This window comes from Daldinia loculata (assembly GCF_022478755.1).
Source record: "Daldinia loculata strain CBS 113971 unplaced genomic scaffold F4817scaffold_65, whole genome shotgun sequence".
Lineage (NCBI taxonomy): Eukaryota > Fungi > Ascomycota > Sordariomycetes > Xylariales > Hypoxylaceae > Daldinia > Daldinia loculata.
Window position 1 is genome coordinate 63,246 of NW_026054919.1, and position 18,787 is coordinate 82,032.

The window sequence follows — 18,787 nt, forward strand, 5'->3', positions numbered from 1 at the left end:
ATGGGCCTCGCAACGCTTGGTCATCTGGCTTGTTAGTCGGCTTAGTTCGGATATGTGGTACCTGATAACTCGACGTCTAAAAGCTAGGTAGTCAACTGATGAGATATAACTGACTTGCCGTATGCGCAGATACGTGAGGTTTTCTTACACATGGTCGGGTGATACTAGATGTTAATAATACGGTTAAGAGGATTTACAATTGTATTAGGATGTAGTTTGCCTTGCTCTAAGTTCTAAGTTTGCTATTACCAACAGATATCCGCTTCTACTGACCTTGGGAATGCCAACCTTGCGCCATGCCTTGTCCATAATCATAGTAATGAGTCGGCCACGATCGACCTTATGCTTCCATAAATAAGGATCTTAATTATATACCAGTTCAATGGGAAAGAATTCATTAGATCTTAGCTTTGATCTTCCTTAAGAATTCCCCGTCGTCCTCAAAAGGCTTAGCACCTAGCCTATGCCAGGCCCCCGCAGCCATGAGAGCCTCGTTTTTCTCCTTTGCGGGAAATAGGAACTCAGCCTTCTCATCACCGACATTGGAAACTGATTTATCCTGCGACAAGTCAGTCTTTAGTATTATTGTACATACGGAGGGTGTGACATAGAGTAAATTTCACTTACGAGTCCCAAAGTCAACTTGATTCCACCGTCAATCCAATGCGGCACATATTTGTCCTTGGGCTTCTTGCCTTCTGTACCAGATATCACATTGAAAGCAACAACCGTAGCCTGGCGCATTGCAGACCTCGAGTTTGGATGTGTGGTGTTGGTCTCAGAGACATCTCCGCAAACATACACATTAGGTAGGGAGTCATCCTGAATCTGTAGAGTAGGCTTGGTAAGGATATGGCCTGATTCAGATATAGATGTCGGGCTCAGCTCCGAAATCAGCTTAGAGTCGGGCCTTTGGCCTGTGCAGTTGACCTTTGGAACTTGTTAGCTCGACAATAAAGGGGGAACGGTAGGATGACAGACCAAGTAATCGCATGCAATCTCTTTTCCACTCCTTAAGACGGCAATGCCCTTCTCCTTGTCCTCGCTAACCACCCTGTCCCCAGTAATAAGCTCGATTCCCAGGTCTTTGATACCATCTGTCGCGGTGGCTTGCAACTTCGGCCCAAACCGGTGCATCACCGAGTCCCTTGAATGTACTAAGGTAACATGCTTCTCTGGGTACTTCGACTTCGCATCCGTAGCTAACTCAACGCCCGCAGCACCTCCACCCACGACGACCAGATTCTTAGACTCGCGGATCTGCCTCTGCATCTCTCTCATGAGCTTCATTCCTTCATCCTTATCATTGGTTCCAACACGACTAGGTAGGGTATCGGTGGCACCTGCGCCAGTAGCTACGACCAGGAACTCGTATGGAATCTCCTCGCCGGTCCCAGCCAAACGCACGCTGTCTCGCGAAATGCGAGCGACACGATCATTGATCCATGACACCTTGCCTCCGTCGGCATCGAATGAGCCGCGGGGCAGAAGCCCGCCATAAGGGATGAATGCCTTGTGCTCGTGGCCCTCGGCGACGCAGAATCTTGGAAGTACCCAAGTGAATTGGAAGTGGTCTCGGGGTTCGATGACGATGATACGGTATTCTGAGTTTGGAAGCAGATACCGCGCGATATTGCTGGCAGCCGAATATCCTGCGATAGAGGCGCCTATGATAATTATGTTACGGGGCTTCTCTGGGTCCGCGGAGGATGTAGAGGAAGAAAACATGGCATGGCGTAAAAGTTTGAGGCGGAAAGCTAGGTTGTGACGGAGGGTTGTAAGGATCATTGACACGACGAAGCCTGCGCCATTGATTATGAGAATTGGTTTCTCCAACATCTCTGATAATGGCTAGGCAAATATGCCTCAGAGTCTGGCTTAAGCCGAAGACGGAGAATCTAATAGACTGCCTGGCTACTGTAAGTCCGTAAGATGAGGGTTCTAAGGAACAGGAGAATTCATATATTTCTTCGTATTATTAAAGATGCGTCCGGATATGTAAACAAGGGGGGAAAAGAGAAGAAGAAAGTAAATAAAACAGGCAAGGGAGAACTTGAGAAGTATATAAGTAACATGCAATTCCCCGAGGGATCCAGGGGTCCGATGACTTATATCCTTCCCTCTCGGATCTGATAAGATTAGATCGTCTTCAGCTCGACCACGCTAATTGGCCTTGCTATTTCCTATTGTGGCAATGTGGGCTTTAGACCGAGTCCGAGATCGGCTCGGAGCTCGGATTCGGGGGCTGCGGAATGGAGATTTCGGCACCGACGCGTAGTGTGAGTCGCGATATTTAAGGGGGGCAAGACACCGTGGCTTGTGGTAATCTCGCTTCTTGCCGAAGTACGTACGGTGTGACACGTGTACCTACCCATTCCTTTCCCGTTTTCTTTGTTTGGTTGGCGTCGTAGACTTTGATCAATCCTATTCGTGAATCTTTAGTAAATGAGGAACAAACGCTATGTAGAAGTAGAGACACGTAGAATAAGGTATCAATTGACACTAGGGATAGAAAAACTGCGTGTCCTTGACAGGTGTTAATAAGCCTTACGTTGTAGACCGTACTGTCCGGACAGTGTCTGCGCAAGCAACTTATACTTAAGTGCTTTTTCTAGATTAGTTATATCCAGTATAACTTAACTGTTAAATAAAGGCTGGCCTATTCAAATACTATTTGATTGCAACATCTATCAATTGTACGGTTAGTGGCTTGTAAATTACTTGTAATAATTTACTAGCTGCTTGGATGCTAAATGTTAACCGTCATGTTGTGAGCCAACCCGGATATGATTTGATACTGGTCTGCTTAACTTAAAGGCGATGGAACCTGTACGACTAACTACTAGCCTTGAGGAATTTCCCAGCTGTGCCGTCCTCATGGGGGCCGATAACACAAGTGCATCGATCCTCTAAGCGTTGTGGTGAGCACAATCGCCGTAGCGACTCTAGCATACAACAGCGTAAAGACCCTATACGGTACTATCTCTTTTCCCCCAATAAAACACTTAGATATTAGGGAGTCTTGCTTAAGTTCAGCAGGTACCGCGAGTTATGAGTTTATTGGTTTAAAGAAGAAATATACCAAGCGATTTGACAACTATCTTTTCAAGTTGTACTTCGTAGTTTGGCATGGTATATCTAGATAAATAATCGTTGATCGAGTTTGAGCCATTAATGTTCGCAGAAATAGTAGGTGTTCTATGTTAAGGTCAATATTGCATATCTTTTCGCAGGAATAAGGTCTAATAAACGTACCTCGCCAATTTTCGCTTCCCAGTTCTCATTTGTCCAGCTACGTTCATCCATGAGAACTTCCCGTACTTCCTCAGCTCGCTCCCAGCTCATAGGAAAGTCCTCCACAGAATCTATAATCATGTCGAAAACCTCAACTGGGATTTTCGAAAAGGGAGAGATTTTACGTACTTCGGGTGCCCACCAATCTCGTCGCTGTGGTGGAACGACCCCGGTAGATAGTATACGGAGGTTGGGATCGACGAGAAACATAGCAAGGATTTTCCTGTGGCCTGGCTTGGTCGGGTCTTCTAGTCGAAATGGTTGTACTTGGTGCTGAAACACGTTAGGGAAGGCAAGTAGGCGTCCAGGCCGCGTAAGTACACTTCCGAGCTCCTGAAAGGGCGGATCTTCTTCTTCGTTCACAATCCCCATCCAACGCATTAGAGGTTGGAATTCTCCCTGAGGTGGTATCATGCGCACTTCTTCGGCATCGACAGCCTGCTTGAATGCGAGCCGGCTTTCGCTGATGTTCTCGGCGTCGTAATAGTATAGCGCGGTGGCGACGATTCTCTCATTAAGCGCTCCTTCGATATGCCACTTGAATGATAGAAATTAGTATTTAATTCCTTGAAGGAAACGTCTAGATTTGGTAAGATGATTCTGGCTCTTGGGGAGGTACGAAAAGGGGGAAAAAGAAATTTTGAATGCTACATACGCTGCCGCCATCATACTCGGGATCCTCAGGGGTCAAGTGAATATTCGCAAGCTTGAATATAACTTGAAGACCAGACGGGAAATCTTTTTTTAGATCTGGCTTGCTTAAGGGGTCTCTTTCGCGAGGAGTGTAATCTTTAGGTTCGGGCCATCGAAGAACCCCATGCCCTTCGTACCACTCCCGAAACCCTTCAGCATATATATCGTATCTGTCAAGTTCGTTTTCTGGCTCATATTCAAGATCTAGTAGCCATCGATCTGGGACTTTAACGCCTTCGGGCAAGTAGTAGTCTCTCCAACCTTCGGTCTCGCAGATGATGCGTGGTTTTAGTGCTTTCTCACGGAACAAGCACTCTTCCCAAAGGGGAACGGCCGCAGAAACGAACTTTTCGAAGACTTCGTACAAGTCCTTGTGGTCTGCCGGATGTAAGTTGTTGATGTAGCTTGCAATCCTGGGACCTGCCTCTGTCCATACAATGTCGCTAGGTAACCATTGGTTGCTCCCCCAAAGCGCAGGCTCGTTGGTTTTCTTTTGCTCAGACGATATAGTAGTCTCCCCTTCGCCAATAATTGAAGCACAGTCTTCAAGTGGAACCTTACCATAGGGTAAAACACGTGTGGTGCCGTAGACAAGTGGGAATAGAGATGGATGTAAGAGGTCGAGGACTTTTTCACCAGACCCAGAATGCCAATCTTTGTATTTGTCAGGCACATCTTCCAAGGATTTAACCCCGAGCCTAAGAGCATCTACTAGTGAAGACGGGACGATTGTGTCAGACTTGGCAACGGCTAACTCGGCGTCTAACACATTGACGATGCCAGTCTTTTTCACTTGCTTCGCCTTATCGCGGAGTTCCTTGATACACTAAGTTGTGTCAGCCCGCGTTTTCGTCTTTGATGTATTTGATGGTGATTAGGATGCCTAAGATACGGGTAGAACTTACGTTTTCAAACATCTTGTCAGATAAAAAGACATCCCCGTCGAGGTTTTGATGCGAAGCCATCTTTGCTTCCTCTTTCCATTTGGCAACAATTGTCTCATCGAAAACCTTTTCTTCCCAATTCGGTTTGTCCGAAATCTGGTTGATGAAACCCATCACTAGTTTTCATCTTGTTACTAACAACTTTCATTTTACGAGTTTAAGGGGCGGGGATAAAGGAGGCCTAGCACGAATGAACTATTTCAACTAGTCCTAAACCTGATGTAACTTACTGCGAATCTCACGTAAGGTGAGGCCGTCACTCTCAAAGGACATTCCCTCCCAGAGGGCATGAAGGAAGCATGATATCATCTTGTCGCGATCCGGTTCGTAGTCAATAGGTAAACCGAAGCCAGGAAGGTTAAGCCTCTCAGATGAATTCTGGGGAGGCATATTGAAGTGAGTACCTAATCTAAGGTAAATATAACACAGCTTGAATGCGATAGTTTAGAATAGTTAAAGTTCAATACATGTAATAATAGAAATAACGAAAGAGTAAAATGTTAAATCGATACTATTTTATACCACTCGTCGAGCTAAATGTTATGGTCCTCCTTATTAGGCACCCGGCCGCTGCCTACGAATGTTGCTATTACCCCTGAATAAATTTGTGGGGAGTGAACGAATTTGCCTGAAACTATAGACTTTTGGTATAGTTGCGATGCACTAACCGAAGCTAATTGAATTGAATTATCGCGAATATAAATAAACAGCGACGCCCGCGCCGTTCCTAACTTAAAGCCCCAGTTCTTCGGCGCTACACCGACGGGCCTTGGCGCTTAGCCGCCCGATGCTCCTCCGTCTTGGCTCCGGTGCTCCAGAATCAACATTGACTGACTTGTTGCTGCTCTACAGGCACCCAATGTATCACAAGCCTTACCCCCACATAGAAGCCATGGCTTATGAAATAGGGGACATATGACTTCATTTGGGAATATCATGCATGCTTATCTTCTAAAGGGTTAGGCTTTTGTGCATGGTACCTAATTTCCATTGGAGGTTGTCTAGATTGTATCACACCTGACTTTTTCGGCCACTTCGTTATGCTACATAGCGACTTGATATATTCTCTTTTTTGATTCACCGGGAGTCGAATCAGGAGACATACTTAAGCCATTTGAATTCTACCTCTTGTTCTATCCGAATGAACCGGTGTAGCTAAAAGTGGTTTCTATGCTTTTGATACTCTTGTGACTACCATATGAGTTCCCCCAAAATCCTCGATCTGGACTATCAGCATGAAGTAATATTTCTCCCGCATGCTACAAGTACAACCAATCCGTATTCGTTTATTGTTACTCTCTCATGACGACATCTTTACAGCTGAAACAAAACACGTCTAACTTATCCTCGATCCCTACTGACCTGCGAGACTCTCTCTTCAATACACCTGCGTTCCCTCCTCCCGATGGCGTTATCTCCAACTTTGATAGTCCCACCAACAAGAATGCCTCACCTGCCTTGTCCTGGCAACAATAATACTTATTGTTTCAATAAGCATAACAATGAAATCGTATGGTCAGAAGCCATTGGCTTAGCTAATGACATGCTTCACTATTGGATTGACAAGGTATCAGTCAAATCAATTGCCGACGATCTGCGCACGCTGTCGTTACACGTGCTCTCTTGCGCAGGTTTCGGAAAGTCCTTCAAATTTGTAGGCTACGACGATAGAAAATTCTCTTCGAGTCCGTCCAACACTCATAATGATTCAAAGTAAGCATCATTTAAAGATTCAAGGCGAGCTTTAAGAAAAAGTTTACTTTATTATGTATCTGGTAGTTACATTGGCATGACCAACACCACTCATCGTACAGCAGAGCCGCCATGTCCACAGTAAATGTTGGTATCAAACGAAGATGATGGGTATAAGTAGAAAGAATAAGTAATTAAGTATGAAGGGTATATAATATGTCAACCAATAAGTCTGCCGATGTTTAGGTGTGTCCCTTTTTACTTTCTTCGTAATTGCCAACATTTGCTCTCATTAATCGGAAAATCAAGAATTGTCTCATGTTTTCGCTTTCGCTTTCGCTTTCGCTTTCGCTTTCGCTTTCGCTTTCGCTTTCGCTTTCGCTTCGTTCATTTTCTTTTTATCGTAGTTCGTCGTTAAGCTTTGCAGATTTTAGTCGATCGGAGTCTGTGTTTGTCGTTGTAGCAGGATCATCTAATATGATCCGGAATAGTCCAATATGATTTACCACCATCGCCTCCGACGTGCCGGGGCGCCATAGCCCTCGGGAACGTCCTTGGCGCCGGAACGGGTATCTCGGCGTTTATGCATTCGGGCGCTGCAGCATGTAAAGAAGACTATAAACGTAGCGAGGAAGCTGCAGATGGCAGAGACGAGGATAGTCCAAGACGCGGCACCCCACTCGGCGTGGCTACCGTTACCAGAGCTATTGACCTCAGACCGGATAATACCGAACGATACAAAGTCGCAAACAAGCGCGACAAGAGTGACGATGAAGGTGAGCAGCGAGAACAGCGATGCGAGTAGGCCACCGACGATCCCAGCACCGAGCGCTAAAAGGAATGAGATGAATGCCAGTCCCGTCGCGATCGGGTGCAAGATCATAACGCGCGTCAAGCCTTTAGACGTGTCTGCCGCATAGTCCGAGAAGTCCACATTCTGCACATTATTCTGGACGATGGTGGCTGGGTCATAGCCGACATGCGACCGGCTGCAGAAGTCCTGGCCGGAACTAGGTAACACTCGATGTTAGCAGCGGCAATACATCATAGGGTTACTAGAAGTTGAGTAGAAATCGACTTACGCCGTAGTGTCCTTCACGCAGTAGCCGAAGGTGCCGAATGTCACAGCTGGTGGGCCGCCTGGTGATGTATTGCGGTCATCGAGGTTAACTCTCAACATCGAAATGCTGTTCACTACAGGAGCTGAGATATCGGTGATAATCAGCAGCACCGTAGCCGCTAATAGCAGAAACGAGCCAATGTGATGGAAGAACCCTGTCTGCCGCATTTTGACTGAGAACTGCTATGCTTAGGTACACACTTATTTGAAAAGTGGTATAAGTGAAGTATACAGTAGATTTGAATTTGCCGATATAGATACAAAAGACTTATAACGGGGAGTCACGGTCAAATAGAGGGCACAGAGCTGGAACAACCGTAAGTTATATGCAAAATGTTTTGAGCAAGCAATCAGGTTCATGCTATTATTCAAGAAATACCCTAGCATCGTTCACATCCAAGTATCTTTAATAGGTAATCGATGATGTTTAAGCTAGGTATGAGTCGTGGCGATCTGATGCTGGTCACACCCATGAGAACTGGTTTTCATTGATACCTAACGTCGCGACGTCATGTGGGAATCTAGTGATCCCCGTAATCAATCGGAACCAGCAACGGATAATCGGCAAAATGTGCGAACGAAGAGCAAAGCCCTCTTTGGGCTGTGCCCTCTCACGAGGTGCGGCCTATGAACACAGCCATATGTGCAGAGCTGGAAACGATGCCATCCAATCTGTGACGTCGTGGCTTTGCAAGTCGCAAGGTAGTGCCTAGTCATGCCAGGTAGTTTACAAAAGCCGGGGAAGGTATTCGTAGAATCGTATGTAGGATTCTTAGTGGGGTACGGCCAGGGTTCTAGACTGTCTGAATGTCTGGCCTGTGCCTTGTTTTCGATTAAAATGATGACGGCAGCCTGCAGTATGGTGGACCATTAGTGCAACTGTGCCAAAATCAATAAAATAGGTCGGAATTTTCCAAAAAGGGTAATATAGCAAGGAACGCTAAGTGCACAGTACACTATGCGGGGTATATACAAGGTAAAATATAAATATCCGGGCTATTTTCTTACTAATCTCTAACATTAACCAATTAAATTAAAAGATTCCATTATTAATTTAATTTTTAATTGTTTTATATATATAATATAACACGTTTAAATAATTTTATAAAAATAATAATTTAAACGTTATAATTAAAATTATTTTATAATTTTAATTAATGTAAAAACAATTATTTAAATTACATTTAAATCGGTTTTTTAATTATTATATTATAATAAAATTAAATAACGTTTATTTAAAAAAGTAAATACGTGATATTTTTTAAAAACATTTTAATAAAGTTATTTTAAATAAACTTTAAATACTTTAATAATAATATAATATTTAATATATATCGTATAAACATGTAATTTAATTTATTATTTTCGCATAAATTAAAATTATAAAATGATTTTAATTATAACGTTTAAATTATTATTTTTATAAAGTTATTTAAATGTATTATATGTTATATATAAAATAATTAAAAATTAAATTAATAATAAAATCTTTTAATTTAATTAATTAATGTTAAAAATTAATAATGTTTAAATAATTTAATTAATTAATTTTTTAAACCTTTAAAAAAACGGCTTATATAATTACGTTTATAACTTTTTTAATATTTTTATTAATATTAAATTAAATCGTATGCAATTTAAATTATAATTTTTATTATTTATTAATTAAAATATTAATGTTTTTTAAAAAAAATTTAAATGAATATTCGTGAAGTTATTATATTATTAGCTTTAAAAAAAGTATGTATTACTTTGTACGGAATAAATTATGTATACAAGGCAAATAATCGAGCCTACACTGTACCCCTAACGTTACTATTACCCTATTAGACATAGTGCCATTAATTTTCTTGATTTTGGCACAGTTGCACTAATGGTCCACCATATGCAGCCAAGATGTATCAACGGCCCCGGCCGAGCCAAAGCCAACGACACGTCATTAACTGCAGTTGGTATATGTCGTATATGTCGTACAGATATACATACGCTGGATGATTCTAGCAAATTTAAACTGATGTTGGAATTCGATAGTGAGGTCGAGATAGGCCTCGCAACGCTGGTTAGGTCGATTTGGAGATGTCGTATCACAGGATGCAAGGATCTATTGTTATCCGCATACCAGAACGTATACCAGAACGTATACCAGAACGTAGCGTTAGATTTTTAGCACCTCCTGGGCGCGCAATACTAAAGCCTTCGCCTGGATGTATATCGCATATGGTAGAGTATGCAGTATGCGCGTAAGGATCTTTTTCGACCCGTGAAAATCTCTGGCAACTACTTTGTAGTTGTCCAAGTTCAACTAGTCGCACTATGATATATGATCTAGGCAGCATAGCGAACAACATAATATGTTAATCCGAATAGAGTATATGCTTCTTGCAAGTCTTGTCTCAGTCGACTTTATCTTCACTGGCAAGTGGTTTCTCTTGATCTGAGGGAACATCGTCGAATGATTCACCAAGCAAGGAGTCGGTATTCGTTCTAAGGTTGGACTTAGTTAACAAGTTACCCCACTTCCTAGACGGATTGACGGCGTTAGAAGGTGAATCATGAACATTTTCGTTCGCAAATGCAGCCAGACTTTTCATGATATCCGGTACCCCCTTTGCATTCCGCCGTGCTCTAATACGATCCAGGAAAAATATCTCTTTTGAAGATAGACGTTTTTTCCCGAGAAGAACAGATGCTGCTCCTTCGACGCCCTCATCTGCAAAACTGAATGAATCGCGCGATAATTGATTGGCGGTGTGCCAGTCCCGCAACGCTGGAGCCATGGGACCAGAGGGTATAGACCTATGCAAGGCGGCTGACACGAAGGTTTCTCTAGCGTTATGGGATGGCCATGGCCCGTGGAGAGGGTTCTTCCTAATTGCCTCCTTATGATTGTACGTCTTATTCGCAGCGAACATGTGTAGGGTAAAGACTTTATATGAGACGCCTAGATCGGACAAGGCTGGTGTTTCCCTTGTTAATAACCTGGAGGGCGCATACGGATTAACAGGAGTAGTTATGCTTCCTCGTATGTCGTATTCAGCTCCCCATGAAGAAGAGGCGGAGGAGGATGAAGAGGCGGCGTTCGGATCTTGGTCAATGATGACACGCATGATGGGAGAATCGTTGACGAGGGCAGTGGCAGTGCCTGGTTTGCTCGTGACTACGACGAATGAAGAATTGTCCTAATTATAAAATTGTAGTTAGATAGTTAGAACATATGCAACTCTGTGAACTGTGAACCTAAAGAAAGAAGGTATAGCGCCTACTTCGAGCTTCTTGAATGTCTCGACAGTTTCATGTGTAAGTTTTTGGACGGCGCGCAGAACACCGCGACGCTCCGAGAAGTTGACCGGGGCTGGGACACATTTGAGATAAATTGTCCGAGAGCTCAAAGACGTCTGTAAAAGATCCGCGAATGCCGAGGTCTTGCTCGACATCTTGGCCTGCTGGCAATTCCGCAGTCTGGATATCCTGATTGATAAGAACTCAGCCGCGATTCGATTTTGGTGGATTGGGAAGTCCAGTGATTATCGATAAGCTTCTGTTAACAGGTGACTGCCAGCTGGTTGCCGTCCCAATTAGCTGACTAATATCGGACCGGCCGAGATTCCCTAGGAGTTCTACATTTCCGGCATTGCCGTTCGGCCGGATGTGGGGCAAAATATCCCGAACTACGGTTTCTTCGGGATACCTTGCTATGTTGCAGAGTCTACTCTAGACATTAGACTCGATGTACGAAGACACTTAGTACATATATGTATACCCCGCGTACGCCATACGTAATTCTAGCCTCACGGATCATATAAAGGTCTTAGGATCATCTCATCTCTCAGATCAGAGACACACACACATTCATTCTAGATCATCCTTCAGTTAGCAGTTATACAGTTGTTTTTAGCCTTTAGTTTATATTGATTCTATCCTATTGCCTTTTATCCCTCGTTTATTGATCAGTTGAATTCGTATTTATAAGTCAGAGTATAGTGCCATCATCAGCGGCTTAGAGCCTCTTACGAGGATCAGGTTGTTGAAGTGATAGGCCATACTCTGCAGGAGTCCCTACCTCCTGTCCAACAATAATGAGACAGATGAGTATGGCTGCGATAGACTCAACCGCCAACGACAACGCCTTGGCTTAGACGGAGATTGCACTACTAGCCCTGGGAACACCCATCCAGAGCATTTCGTGTGGAGTAGGATACGATTAATACTCAGAGAACCGTTGCTCGAATTTTGGGGCTGCTTCATCATGGTATTGATGGGAAATTCCGTTCTTGCCCAAACCTACCTTAGCAATCAGGAGTATGGGAGTTGGATTAACATTTGCTTCGGGTACGTCGCCCACCGTTATGAATACAGCCTCCAACAGACCAGCTTATATAGCGTGTAGTTGGGCATGTGGTGCTGCTTTTGGTATATACGTTGCAGGTATAGTTACACAACCCCTGAACTAGATCAATAACTTCAGTGGCCTTGCGCCAAATCATGTATAGCTGCTTACTTAAAGTCCAGGTGACTCTGGTGCCTATTTGAACCCGGCAGTGACACTTACCAATTGTCTTTTTCGAGGACTACCGTTAAGACGCTTTCCGATATATGCCGCTGCTCAGTTGCTCGGGATGTTCTGTGCTGCAGGCGTAGTATATGCAAATTATATATCCGCATTTGATAACTACGAGGGAAGAGGGATCCGCACCATCCCCCCGAGTAAAACGTCTAGCGCCAAGATATTCTGCACATTTCCCGCATCGTTTGTGCCCAAGGCGAGCCAATTCTTTTCCGAATATATTGCCAACTTTGTCGTTATGTTCTGTATGTTCGCAATGAGAGACGAAAATGGGGCTCATCTAGTAAGAATATGCTTCTTTGATTCTCGTATTTATGTCTGATTTTGCCTTACCTGATTTCCAGAAAGGAGGTGGATGGTTCGTTTTGGCCTTGTTCCTTCTAAACATAGTAATGATAAGTAGCTTCGGCTGGGAGACTGGGTTAGACTCTTTCCAACTTTATTACTTCGCTTGAGCTGATTATGCTTAGGTCACCCATCAATCCAGCTCGCGATCTTACAGGAAGAATCTGGTTAACCATCCTCGGCTATGATAACGCATGGTCTGCCTTTGACGCATACTCTTGGGTTAGTATTTCTTTAGGTACCTGGGAAGTATTGGTAACTAAAAGATAATTTAGATTCCTGTTGTAGTACCGTTTATTGCTACTATAAGCGGGGCTATTGCGTATGACATGTTCATATACACTGGGGATAGCCCCATCAACAGTACTGGTTTAGGGCTTAATAATTTATGCTCGAAAATCTGTGGAGAACGAAAGAAGCGGCAAGTGGACGAAGAAGAGAATAGGGGGGCCAACACTGAATACGACGACGACGATTTGGTAAGACCTGCCGAGGAAAGAAGAAGAACTGAAGGAAGCCAAGGAGGGTCGAGGAAACAGTGGATTACGAATAAAGATACGGGCTACGATATGCCGCAGGACGGCGATCCAGAATCAACGGCCGGGTTTAACGGATCTAATAACGAATTACAAAACAAGACAAGTAGAAATAATAATTACGGCAACACTTAGAAAAGCATTGCTAGCGATGGTAATAATTACGGTATTAAACAGCAATCGTTCCCAGACGGAGACTCAACTCTAGATGGAATGACTGATATAGATATAGAAGGGGAACAGTAACCTTCCTCACGCTCAAACGAAACTCAGGGTGAGTTGGAATGAGTTTGCTTTCAACTTAACTAACACTTATATTGCTATAGTTTTATCGGGTTGTCAATTCATCTGGCAGGACTATTTACCAATAAGTTATGTATTAAAACTGATGTACATTTGGCCTATTTTCTGGCCTAGATGTTACACGGACGTCTTGGAAGCATCTATTTAGATTAGGTACTTATATGTCATAAGATTAAAAAACACGGCTACATAGTTTGGCTTCCATTCACTTCTTCCCATCTATGTTAACAATATTAGCATAAACAAGCTGAGTTTAAGATATGCTTCATGTTTCCTATTGAGTTTATTTGACGCTTAGTCAAAGCGTTCTCTAACGGGTACAGAGTAGATTTTCTGCAATGTAATGCCGTTTTCCTAGCCGATCCGGACAAGGATCCGGCTGTCGCTTTTAAAATCCGAGCACTGTTTAAAAGAACAGGTGCCAAGATGCCCAGCTGTAAATAATACGCTGATCTGGGCATCTAGTGAAATCCTATCTAGGCGTAAACGGTTAAGCACCTGTAGGCATAAAAATCCTAGCTCGTGTAAGAAAGCAAATCGTTGACTGAGCGAGTTCTAGAAAATTCTGTAGTATGTAGGATATCGGTCGTTCCGTTGAAAATTTGTGAAACGGCGCAACATTACTGCTTACTACTGAGAATGGCGGATGCAATACCGAGAGAGGAGTATAATGTTGTATTGGGATATGCTTTACGCCTAGTTAGACGTTTGGTATTGGCTCCTGCATACACTAATTAAAGGCGGTCGTCCCGAACCACTGGCTCGGGAACAAGGGGGTGGATACTCCGTAACGTCTAGGAGCTCGGGCCATTGCAATTAATTAGAGCTAAGACATTGCTGGATCCAGTAAGGAGCTTCATTAAGCAACGTGATGCGCCACTGTCGCACTGCGCTCAAGTAAGCTGCAGCCACTGTCGCCTGTCATTTATGCCTTGAAACAGTGGCTTGCAACTCATTACAGCTCAATACTACCAATACTACCGACGGGTTTCCACGGTTGTGGTGCTGGATCCGATGAGTTTATCCAGTGAGTGGTTGACAGGTTGTTATCCATGGCTTTGGGTAAAGGATAATGGCGATACATAGTTGTAATCGACTGGGTGACTTGTCAGCTTGTTATATGGGCGTGACACCTCCTCGGGTCTTATTATGGGTTTCCTGATACATTTTCGACCAATACGTCACTTTAATGAGGCTAGCCTATGTAATTCTGCTATTACACTAGTCATCCATGACCCAGAACACCGGGACGGGCGTTTATTTTAGTGCCAACCACTTATGGAATATGTAGGTTCAATCATTTCAACCTTGTCTTGTATATTTGTGACACGTTGTCTCTTACGCTTGTACGGATTATAAGAAAGATAGACTGGCCAAAACATTTCCTCATACCCTTCCCTTCATATCTCAAAAGGCATGTTGCAAGATAGTTGAGGGTTTATCTTATTGCTTTTTGGTTAAGCGCGTTTTGCACCACCCCAATAAAATGCATTCTAGGTAGGTACCTAACTTAGTGTATGCAGATGTAGACGTTGTTTCTCGGGACCAACTCGGAGAGCTCGATCCGTCAAGTTGTGAGTGACACCAACTATATTACCTCCACCACAAGCTGCAGCTGGACATAATTGGAATCTCATGACATAGGCGTCATCTTTTTTTAATGCCTCTTGTTTGAATGATGGAGGCTCCCAAATTAGATCATGGCTCAAAGTGAAAGCATGGGAAAAAGTAAATTGATACGTGTGATATTCGGTATAATACTACTTACATATTGTAGTAGTATATTGTAGTAGTATATCGCCATCCAGAATCCTCCTGATCAAAACATAAGGCTTCACAGTTATCGCCGATCGGAGACTGTGACAAAGGCTCGGATTTTATCTAAATCCACACGGTAGTTCTTCCATTTCGCCTAGCTCGCCCTCCCTTTGTATGCCCCGCCTTCGTTCCAGCTGGACGGGAAAAGCGCCACATCAGATGTTTCTTCTTTCTATTTTAATTGGTCTAGAGTTATGTCTCGAGAGGTATTAATGCCCCAAGGAGCGGATACTCTCTCCGCTACGCTATGTATGTGTACAATGGTTCGCCCATCTTGCGATCTGTGGTCGCAGGCATGCCATTACCCGAGTACAACGTGCTTTTGCGTTTCTCGTATAGGCAACTTTACCGACCCCCAGGTCTTACCTTGTCTTAAGGACCCATTTTACAGAGTGGGATTAGGCAAGTTACCAGCAGGGAGCTTACAGGGAGATAGGTAGTTAGGATAACTGGATGATTGCTGTCCCTGCTGTCTCTACTGTCCCGACTTAGATTTGGTTTCGGTCAACTGTCCCAATTGAAGATATACGATATAGCTTGCTAGTGCGTCTTTAATAAGCCTAATATCCAGGTACTTGGACACTAGGCCCGGTCGAGCGGTTCTTAAGGTCACTCGATATGAGGAAGGGTTGCACGTGTATCAAACGGCAATGATCCAGCGCAGATCGCCAGCCAGACCAGAACCACATGTACAATACCGTGTACATATACATACCTACCTAGGTATGCAGAGAGGCATAGTACCGTAGCGGCAGTGTATGGGTTCTAGGAATCATATTTCTCATTCTAACCTTTGTTATGGCTAATACGATAGTTTACGAAATAATCATTCTTTTAAAAATAATCATTCCTTGTAAAAGAATGATTCCTTAGAATCTAAAGCTTTGATTGGCTAGAATAAGTGGGCCTTAAGTCACATGACCTCAAAAAAGCTTAAAAATCAAAAAAGCTAGGATGCCTGGGACTCGAACCCCAGGCTCCTAGCCCTACCACAACATCCCCGCTAATGCGGGAGTGTTTTGATTGAGCTAACGGCTCTAGTGGGTGGCCAGTCCACTAGTGCTGTTGACAATTGGTCCGTTGTTAAACCTTATTACCCACACTTTCATTTTTTTAATATTACAATAATATATTGGTCCAATCAGAGAAACCATTCCTGTATAGGCAAGGATAACTTGTATAAGAATCATTCCACCCCCAAAATATGATATCTCAAAACCACATATTGCCGGTATGGTACTTATGGCAGTACCTATGTATGTACCCAGAATCCCAAGGGTGTGGTTCATTTCCTTACCGGCTTAAGCTGTTGGACGCCCCCGGCCTTCGCCACCGCTCCGCTGCTACCTACCTCATACATACCTACGGAATACATACATAGGTATGTAACCTAGTACAGGTAATGTATGGATTTCGATTCTGCATTCTTTTTGTATCTGGGCACCACTGACGCCATGTTCGTCATACCCAGTTTCTCGGAACTAAATCTATGCTTTTGTTTTGACTGATTATCCACGAGTGTATTTACTCGACGAGTGTTTGTCTTATACTGCGTTCTATGTCTAATCTACACATACTATCGGATAAAAAGGAAAAAAAGGATCCCAGGTAGGCATATTCGGCCACGAGCTAGATACGCAAACACGCCGTGGCGTTTGCCCTTAGGTCTTACATTAGCGCGTGAACCGGCTTCTTCTTAAATCAAGCTTCGAAGATCGGTCGAGTCGTGCTTGGGTATCATTTACTAAATCCCAGCGACCTTTTCGCTGGAAATCGGGTCCCACGTCTCTCCATCTCTATCCGCTTTTCTACTCTCCAGATGTTTCGCCCATCGAAACATGTCCGGGTCTTTCGCTTCCAACCAGAAGATGGACTCCGACATCCCACTAGATGACGATGACCCGTCGCCGTCTCCGGAAAGTAAACTATACCAAGATTCCTCGCCTGCCATGTCAACGTCGGCAGCGAGTCCAGCCCGTTCAGACGGCGATCGCATAGAAGGTCTTGTTCGAAGGATGAGCAAACAAACGTTGGTGCGGGAATCGCTAATTGCATCGGCAATGGAGTCGCGAGGCTGTCAGGCCAATTCCAGCTTACCAATAAACCCAGAGCCAATGCAAATGGAAATACAAACGCCGCCACACATATCTGAGCCTTCGAACGAGTTTAGTTATAGTAATCTTACCGAACCTCCGAGCGATCAGTACATAACAGAATTAAGACCGCCCCAACACTACGAGAGAATGGCGAATCCACCTGGCGATCCCATTATGGATGGGAACTTCACTTCTAGTATCGTCACGCAAGATAAACAGGAACAGCCAGAGATGAGCCTTCAGAGTCGGGGTTCAAACCTTCGTAGGCTAGACTTAATGGCGAACATGATCGAAAACGAAGAACAATGCAACGTACATATATCGAGACCAGTTGCTTTAGTTCAAGCACCTCGACTGCCCTCTTCGGCCGACCCGGCGCCGTCCGCCGGTCCCGCCAGTCGCAGGGGTTTGCGAATACCATACGATAACAACACGGTACTAGAGGTCGACGAGGGAATTTGTACGCAGCCTGACGAACAGGCTCCCAGTGAGATTCTAAGTCTGAGAGATGCTAGCGGTCCGGATGGAATTAGAAAACTTGGGCATCTCAAATACAGAACATCATTAGAGACGGCTATGCGGTGCAAGAATATGAGGAAGAGCGCACCGAGGATGCGAAGGAGGCCCAAGACACAACCAAAGGAGACACAACAGGAGGATTCTACAATAAATCCGGCATCGACGACTCCGACGAGCTCAACGGCGACATGATTTCGGGTTATTTTATTTTCTTTCATGAATTTTTGGTTTATCTTCGTCCTTTTATATATACCCCAAGGCAGGAGGCAGGCATTGTTAGCGGTTGGGTCACGGCGACAATAGGGAATTGCATAGCATCGGTCCATCGGTCCATCGGTTTGTGGGAAGGTTGGGCCCGGTATACAGGACCATCATTGGCATTCAACTTGGCGTTTAGGGTATGTGGTTGCAGGCTGTTCAAAGGCTGCGTGGGTTTGTTTCAACTACATGAACTGTTTACCAGGATTTAATAACAGAAATGGGTTTGGGAGCAAGACGGTTTGGGATACCGTTGTATATTTACACACGATGTTGTTTTACACGTATATATGGCATGATGATAGTGTGTCTGCGGTTTACATACCTAACACTTACGAGTTGATCTCAACTTAGGTCGAGGCAAGGGCCTCTTTAACAGAAGCAATCTTACATAAAGCTCAACACCGATATCAGTTGGGCAAGTTACTGCAAGTAGACCCGTATTGATGTGATTTGTATAACGAGTACCTACCTACTCTTGTCAAATTTAATTCTACTTATCACAGGTATGTTGGTGGCGTAGCACAGTGCGTACCACCTACCTTACATACCGGGGTATATAAAATGTAGGTACAATTTGAATAAATACGATGACATTTTGTTAA

General features: G+C 43.9%; 6 protein-coding genes across 6 annotated transcripts; 2 read left to right on the forward strand and 4 right to left on the reverse strand.

Moving 5' to 3' along the window:
- Positions 1-188: 188 nt before the first annotated feature.
- Positions 189-2,231, reverse strand: F4817DRAFT_349503 (FAD/NAD(P)-binding domain-containing protein). Its single transcript, XM_049304831.1, has 3 exons — positions 982-2,231; positions 628-930; positions 189-559 (listed from the first exon to the last, which is right to left on the reverse strand). Exons 1-3 carry the CDS (start codon positions 1,837-1,839, stop codon positions 398-400), a joined length of 1,323 nt encoding a protein of 440 aa, XP_049155238.1. The 5' UTR covers positions 1,840-2,231; the 3' UTR covers positions 189-397.
- A 940-nt stretch (positions 2,232-3,171) lies between these two features.
- On the reverse strand, positions 3,172-5,398 carry F4817DRAFT_368342 (uncharacterized protein; the record flags this gene model as incomplete). The annotated part of the gene is made up of 5 exons (XM_049307225.1): positions 5,162-5,398; positions 4,893-5,047; positions 3,950-4,813; positions 3,256-3,831; positions 3,172-3,198 (listed from the first exon to the last, which is right to left on the reverse strand). The coding sequence occupies exons 1-5, from the start codon at positions 5,319-5,321 to the stop codon at positions 3,172-3,174; spliced, it is 1,782 nt and encodes a 593-aa protein (XP_049155239.1). The 5' UTR covers positions 5,322-5,398.
- Positions 5,399-6,886: 1,488 nt separating this feature from the next.
- On the reverse strand, positions 6,887-8,095 carry F4817DRAFT_251472 (pali-domain-containing protein). Its single transcript, XM_049299172.1, has 2 exons — positions 7,706-8,095; positions 6,887-7,633 (listed from the first exon to the last, which is right to left on the reverse strand). The coding sequence occupies exons 1-2, from the start codon at positions 7,909-7,911 to the stop codon at positions 7,126-7,128; spliced, it is 714 nt and encodes a 237-aa protein (XP_049155240.1). The 5' UTR covers positions 7,912-8,095; the 3' UTR covers positions 6,887-7,125.
- A 1,449-nt stretch (positions 8,096-9,544) lies between these two features.
- On the reverse strand, positions 9,545-11,215 carry F4817DRAFT_349510 (uncharacterized protein). Its single transcript, XM_049304832.1, has 2 exons — positions 11,007-11,215; positions 9,545-10,922 (listed from the first exon to the last, which is right to left on the reverse strand). Exons 1-2 carry the CDS (start codon positions 11,175-11,177, stop codon positions 10,137-10,139), a joined length of 957 nt encoding a protein of 318 aa, XP_049155241.1. The 5' UTR covers positions 11,178-11,215; the 3' UTR covers positions 9,545-10,136.
- A 301-nt stretch (positions 11,216-11,516) lies between these two features.
- F4817DRAFT_349514 (aquaporin-like protein) lies at positions 11,517-13,615 on the forward strand. Its single transcript, XM_049304833.1, has 6 exons — positions 11,517-12,072; positions 12,131-12,168; positions 12,253-12,590; positions 12,652-12,728; positions 12,778-12,874; positions 12,928-13,615. Exons 1-6 carry the CDS (start codon positions 11,990-11,992, stop codon positions 13,321-13,323), a joined length of 1,029 nt encoding a protein of 342 aa, XP_049155242.1. The 5' UTR covers positions 11,517-11,989; the 3' UTR covers positions 13,324-13,615.
- A 2,839-nt stretch (positions 13,616-16,454) lies between these two features.
- F4817DRAFT_349519 (uncharacterized protein) lies at positions 16,455-18,477 on the forward strand. The gene has a single exon (XM_049304834.1). It carries the CDS (start codon positions 17,148-17,150, stop codon positions 18,114-18,116), a length of 969 nt encoding a protein of 322 aa, XP_049155243.1. The 5' UTR covers positions 16,455-17,147; the 3' UTR covers positions 18,117-18,477.
- The last annotated feature ends 310 nt before the right edge of the window (positions 18,478-18,787 follow it).

Bases quoted from the DNA above. Each gene is read 5' to 3' on its own strand.
- F4817DRAFT_349503 (XM_049304831.1), bottom strand. From the start codon at position 1,839: ATGTTGGAGAAACCAATTCTCATAATCAATGGCGCAGGCTTCGTCGTG. The intron at 931-981 runs GTCTGTCATCCT...CAAGTTCCAAAG, and splicing joins AGATTGCATGCGATTACTTG to GTCAACTGCACAGGCCAAAG. The intron at 560-627 runs GTAAGTGAAATT...GACTTGTCGCAG, and splicing joins TCAAGTTGACTTTGGGACTC to GATAAATCAGTTTCCAATGT.
- F4817DRAFT_251472 (XM_049299172.1), bottom strand. From the start codon at position 7,911: ATGCGGCAGACAGGGTTCTTCCATCACATTGGCTCGTTTCTGCTATTA. The intron at 7,634-7,705 runs GTAAGTCGATTT...AGTGTTACCTAG, and splicing joins TGCGTGAAGGACACTACGGC to TTCCGGCCAGGACTTCTGCA.
- F4817DRAFT_349510 (XM_049304832.1), bottom strand. From the start codon at position 11,177: ATGTCGAGCAAGACCTCGGCATTCGCGGATCTTTTACAGACGTCTTTG. The intron at 10,923-11,006 runs GTAGGCGCTATA...TTTTATAATTAG, and splicing joins AGACATTCAAGAAGCTCGAA to GACAATTCTTCATTCGTCGT.
- F4817DRAFT_349514 (XM_049304833.1), top strand. From the start codon at position 11,990: ATGGTATTGATGGGAAATTCCGTTCTTGCCCAAACCTACCTTAGCAAT. The intron at 12,073-12,130 runs GTACGTCGCCCA...TATAGCGTGTAG, and splicing joins TGGATTAACATTTGCTTCGG to TTGGGCATGTGGTGCTGCTT. The intron at 12,729-12,777 runs GTTAGACTCTTT...GATTATGCTTAG, and splicing joins AGCTTCGGCTGGGAGACTGG to GTCACCCATCAATCCAGCTC.
- F4817DRAFT_349519 (XM_049304834.1), top strand. From the start codon at position 17,148: ATGTCCGGGTCTTTCGCTTCCAACCAGAAGATGGACTCCGACATCCCA.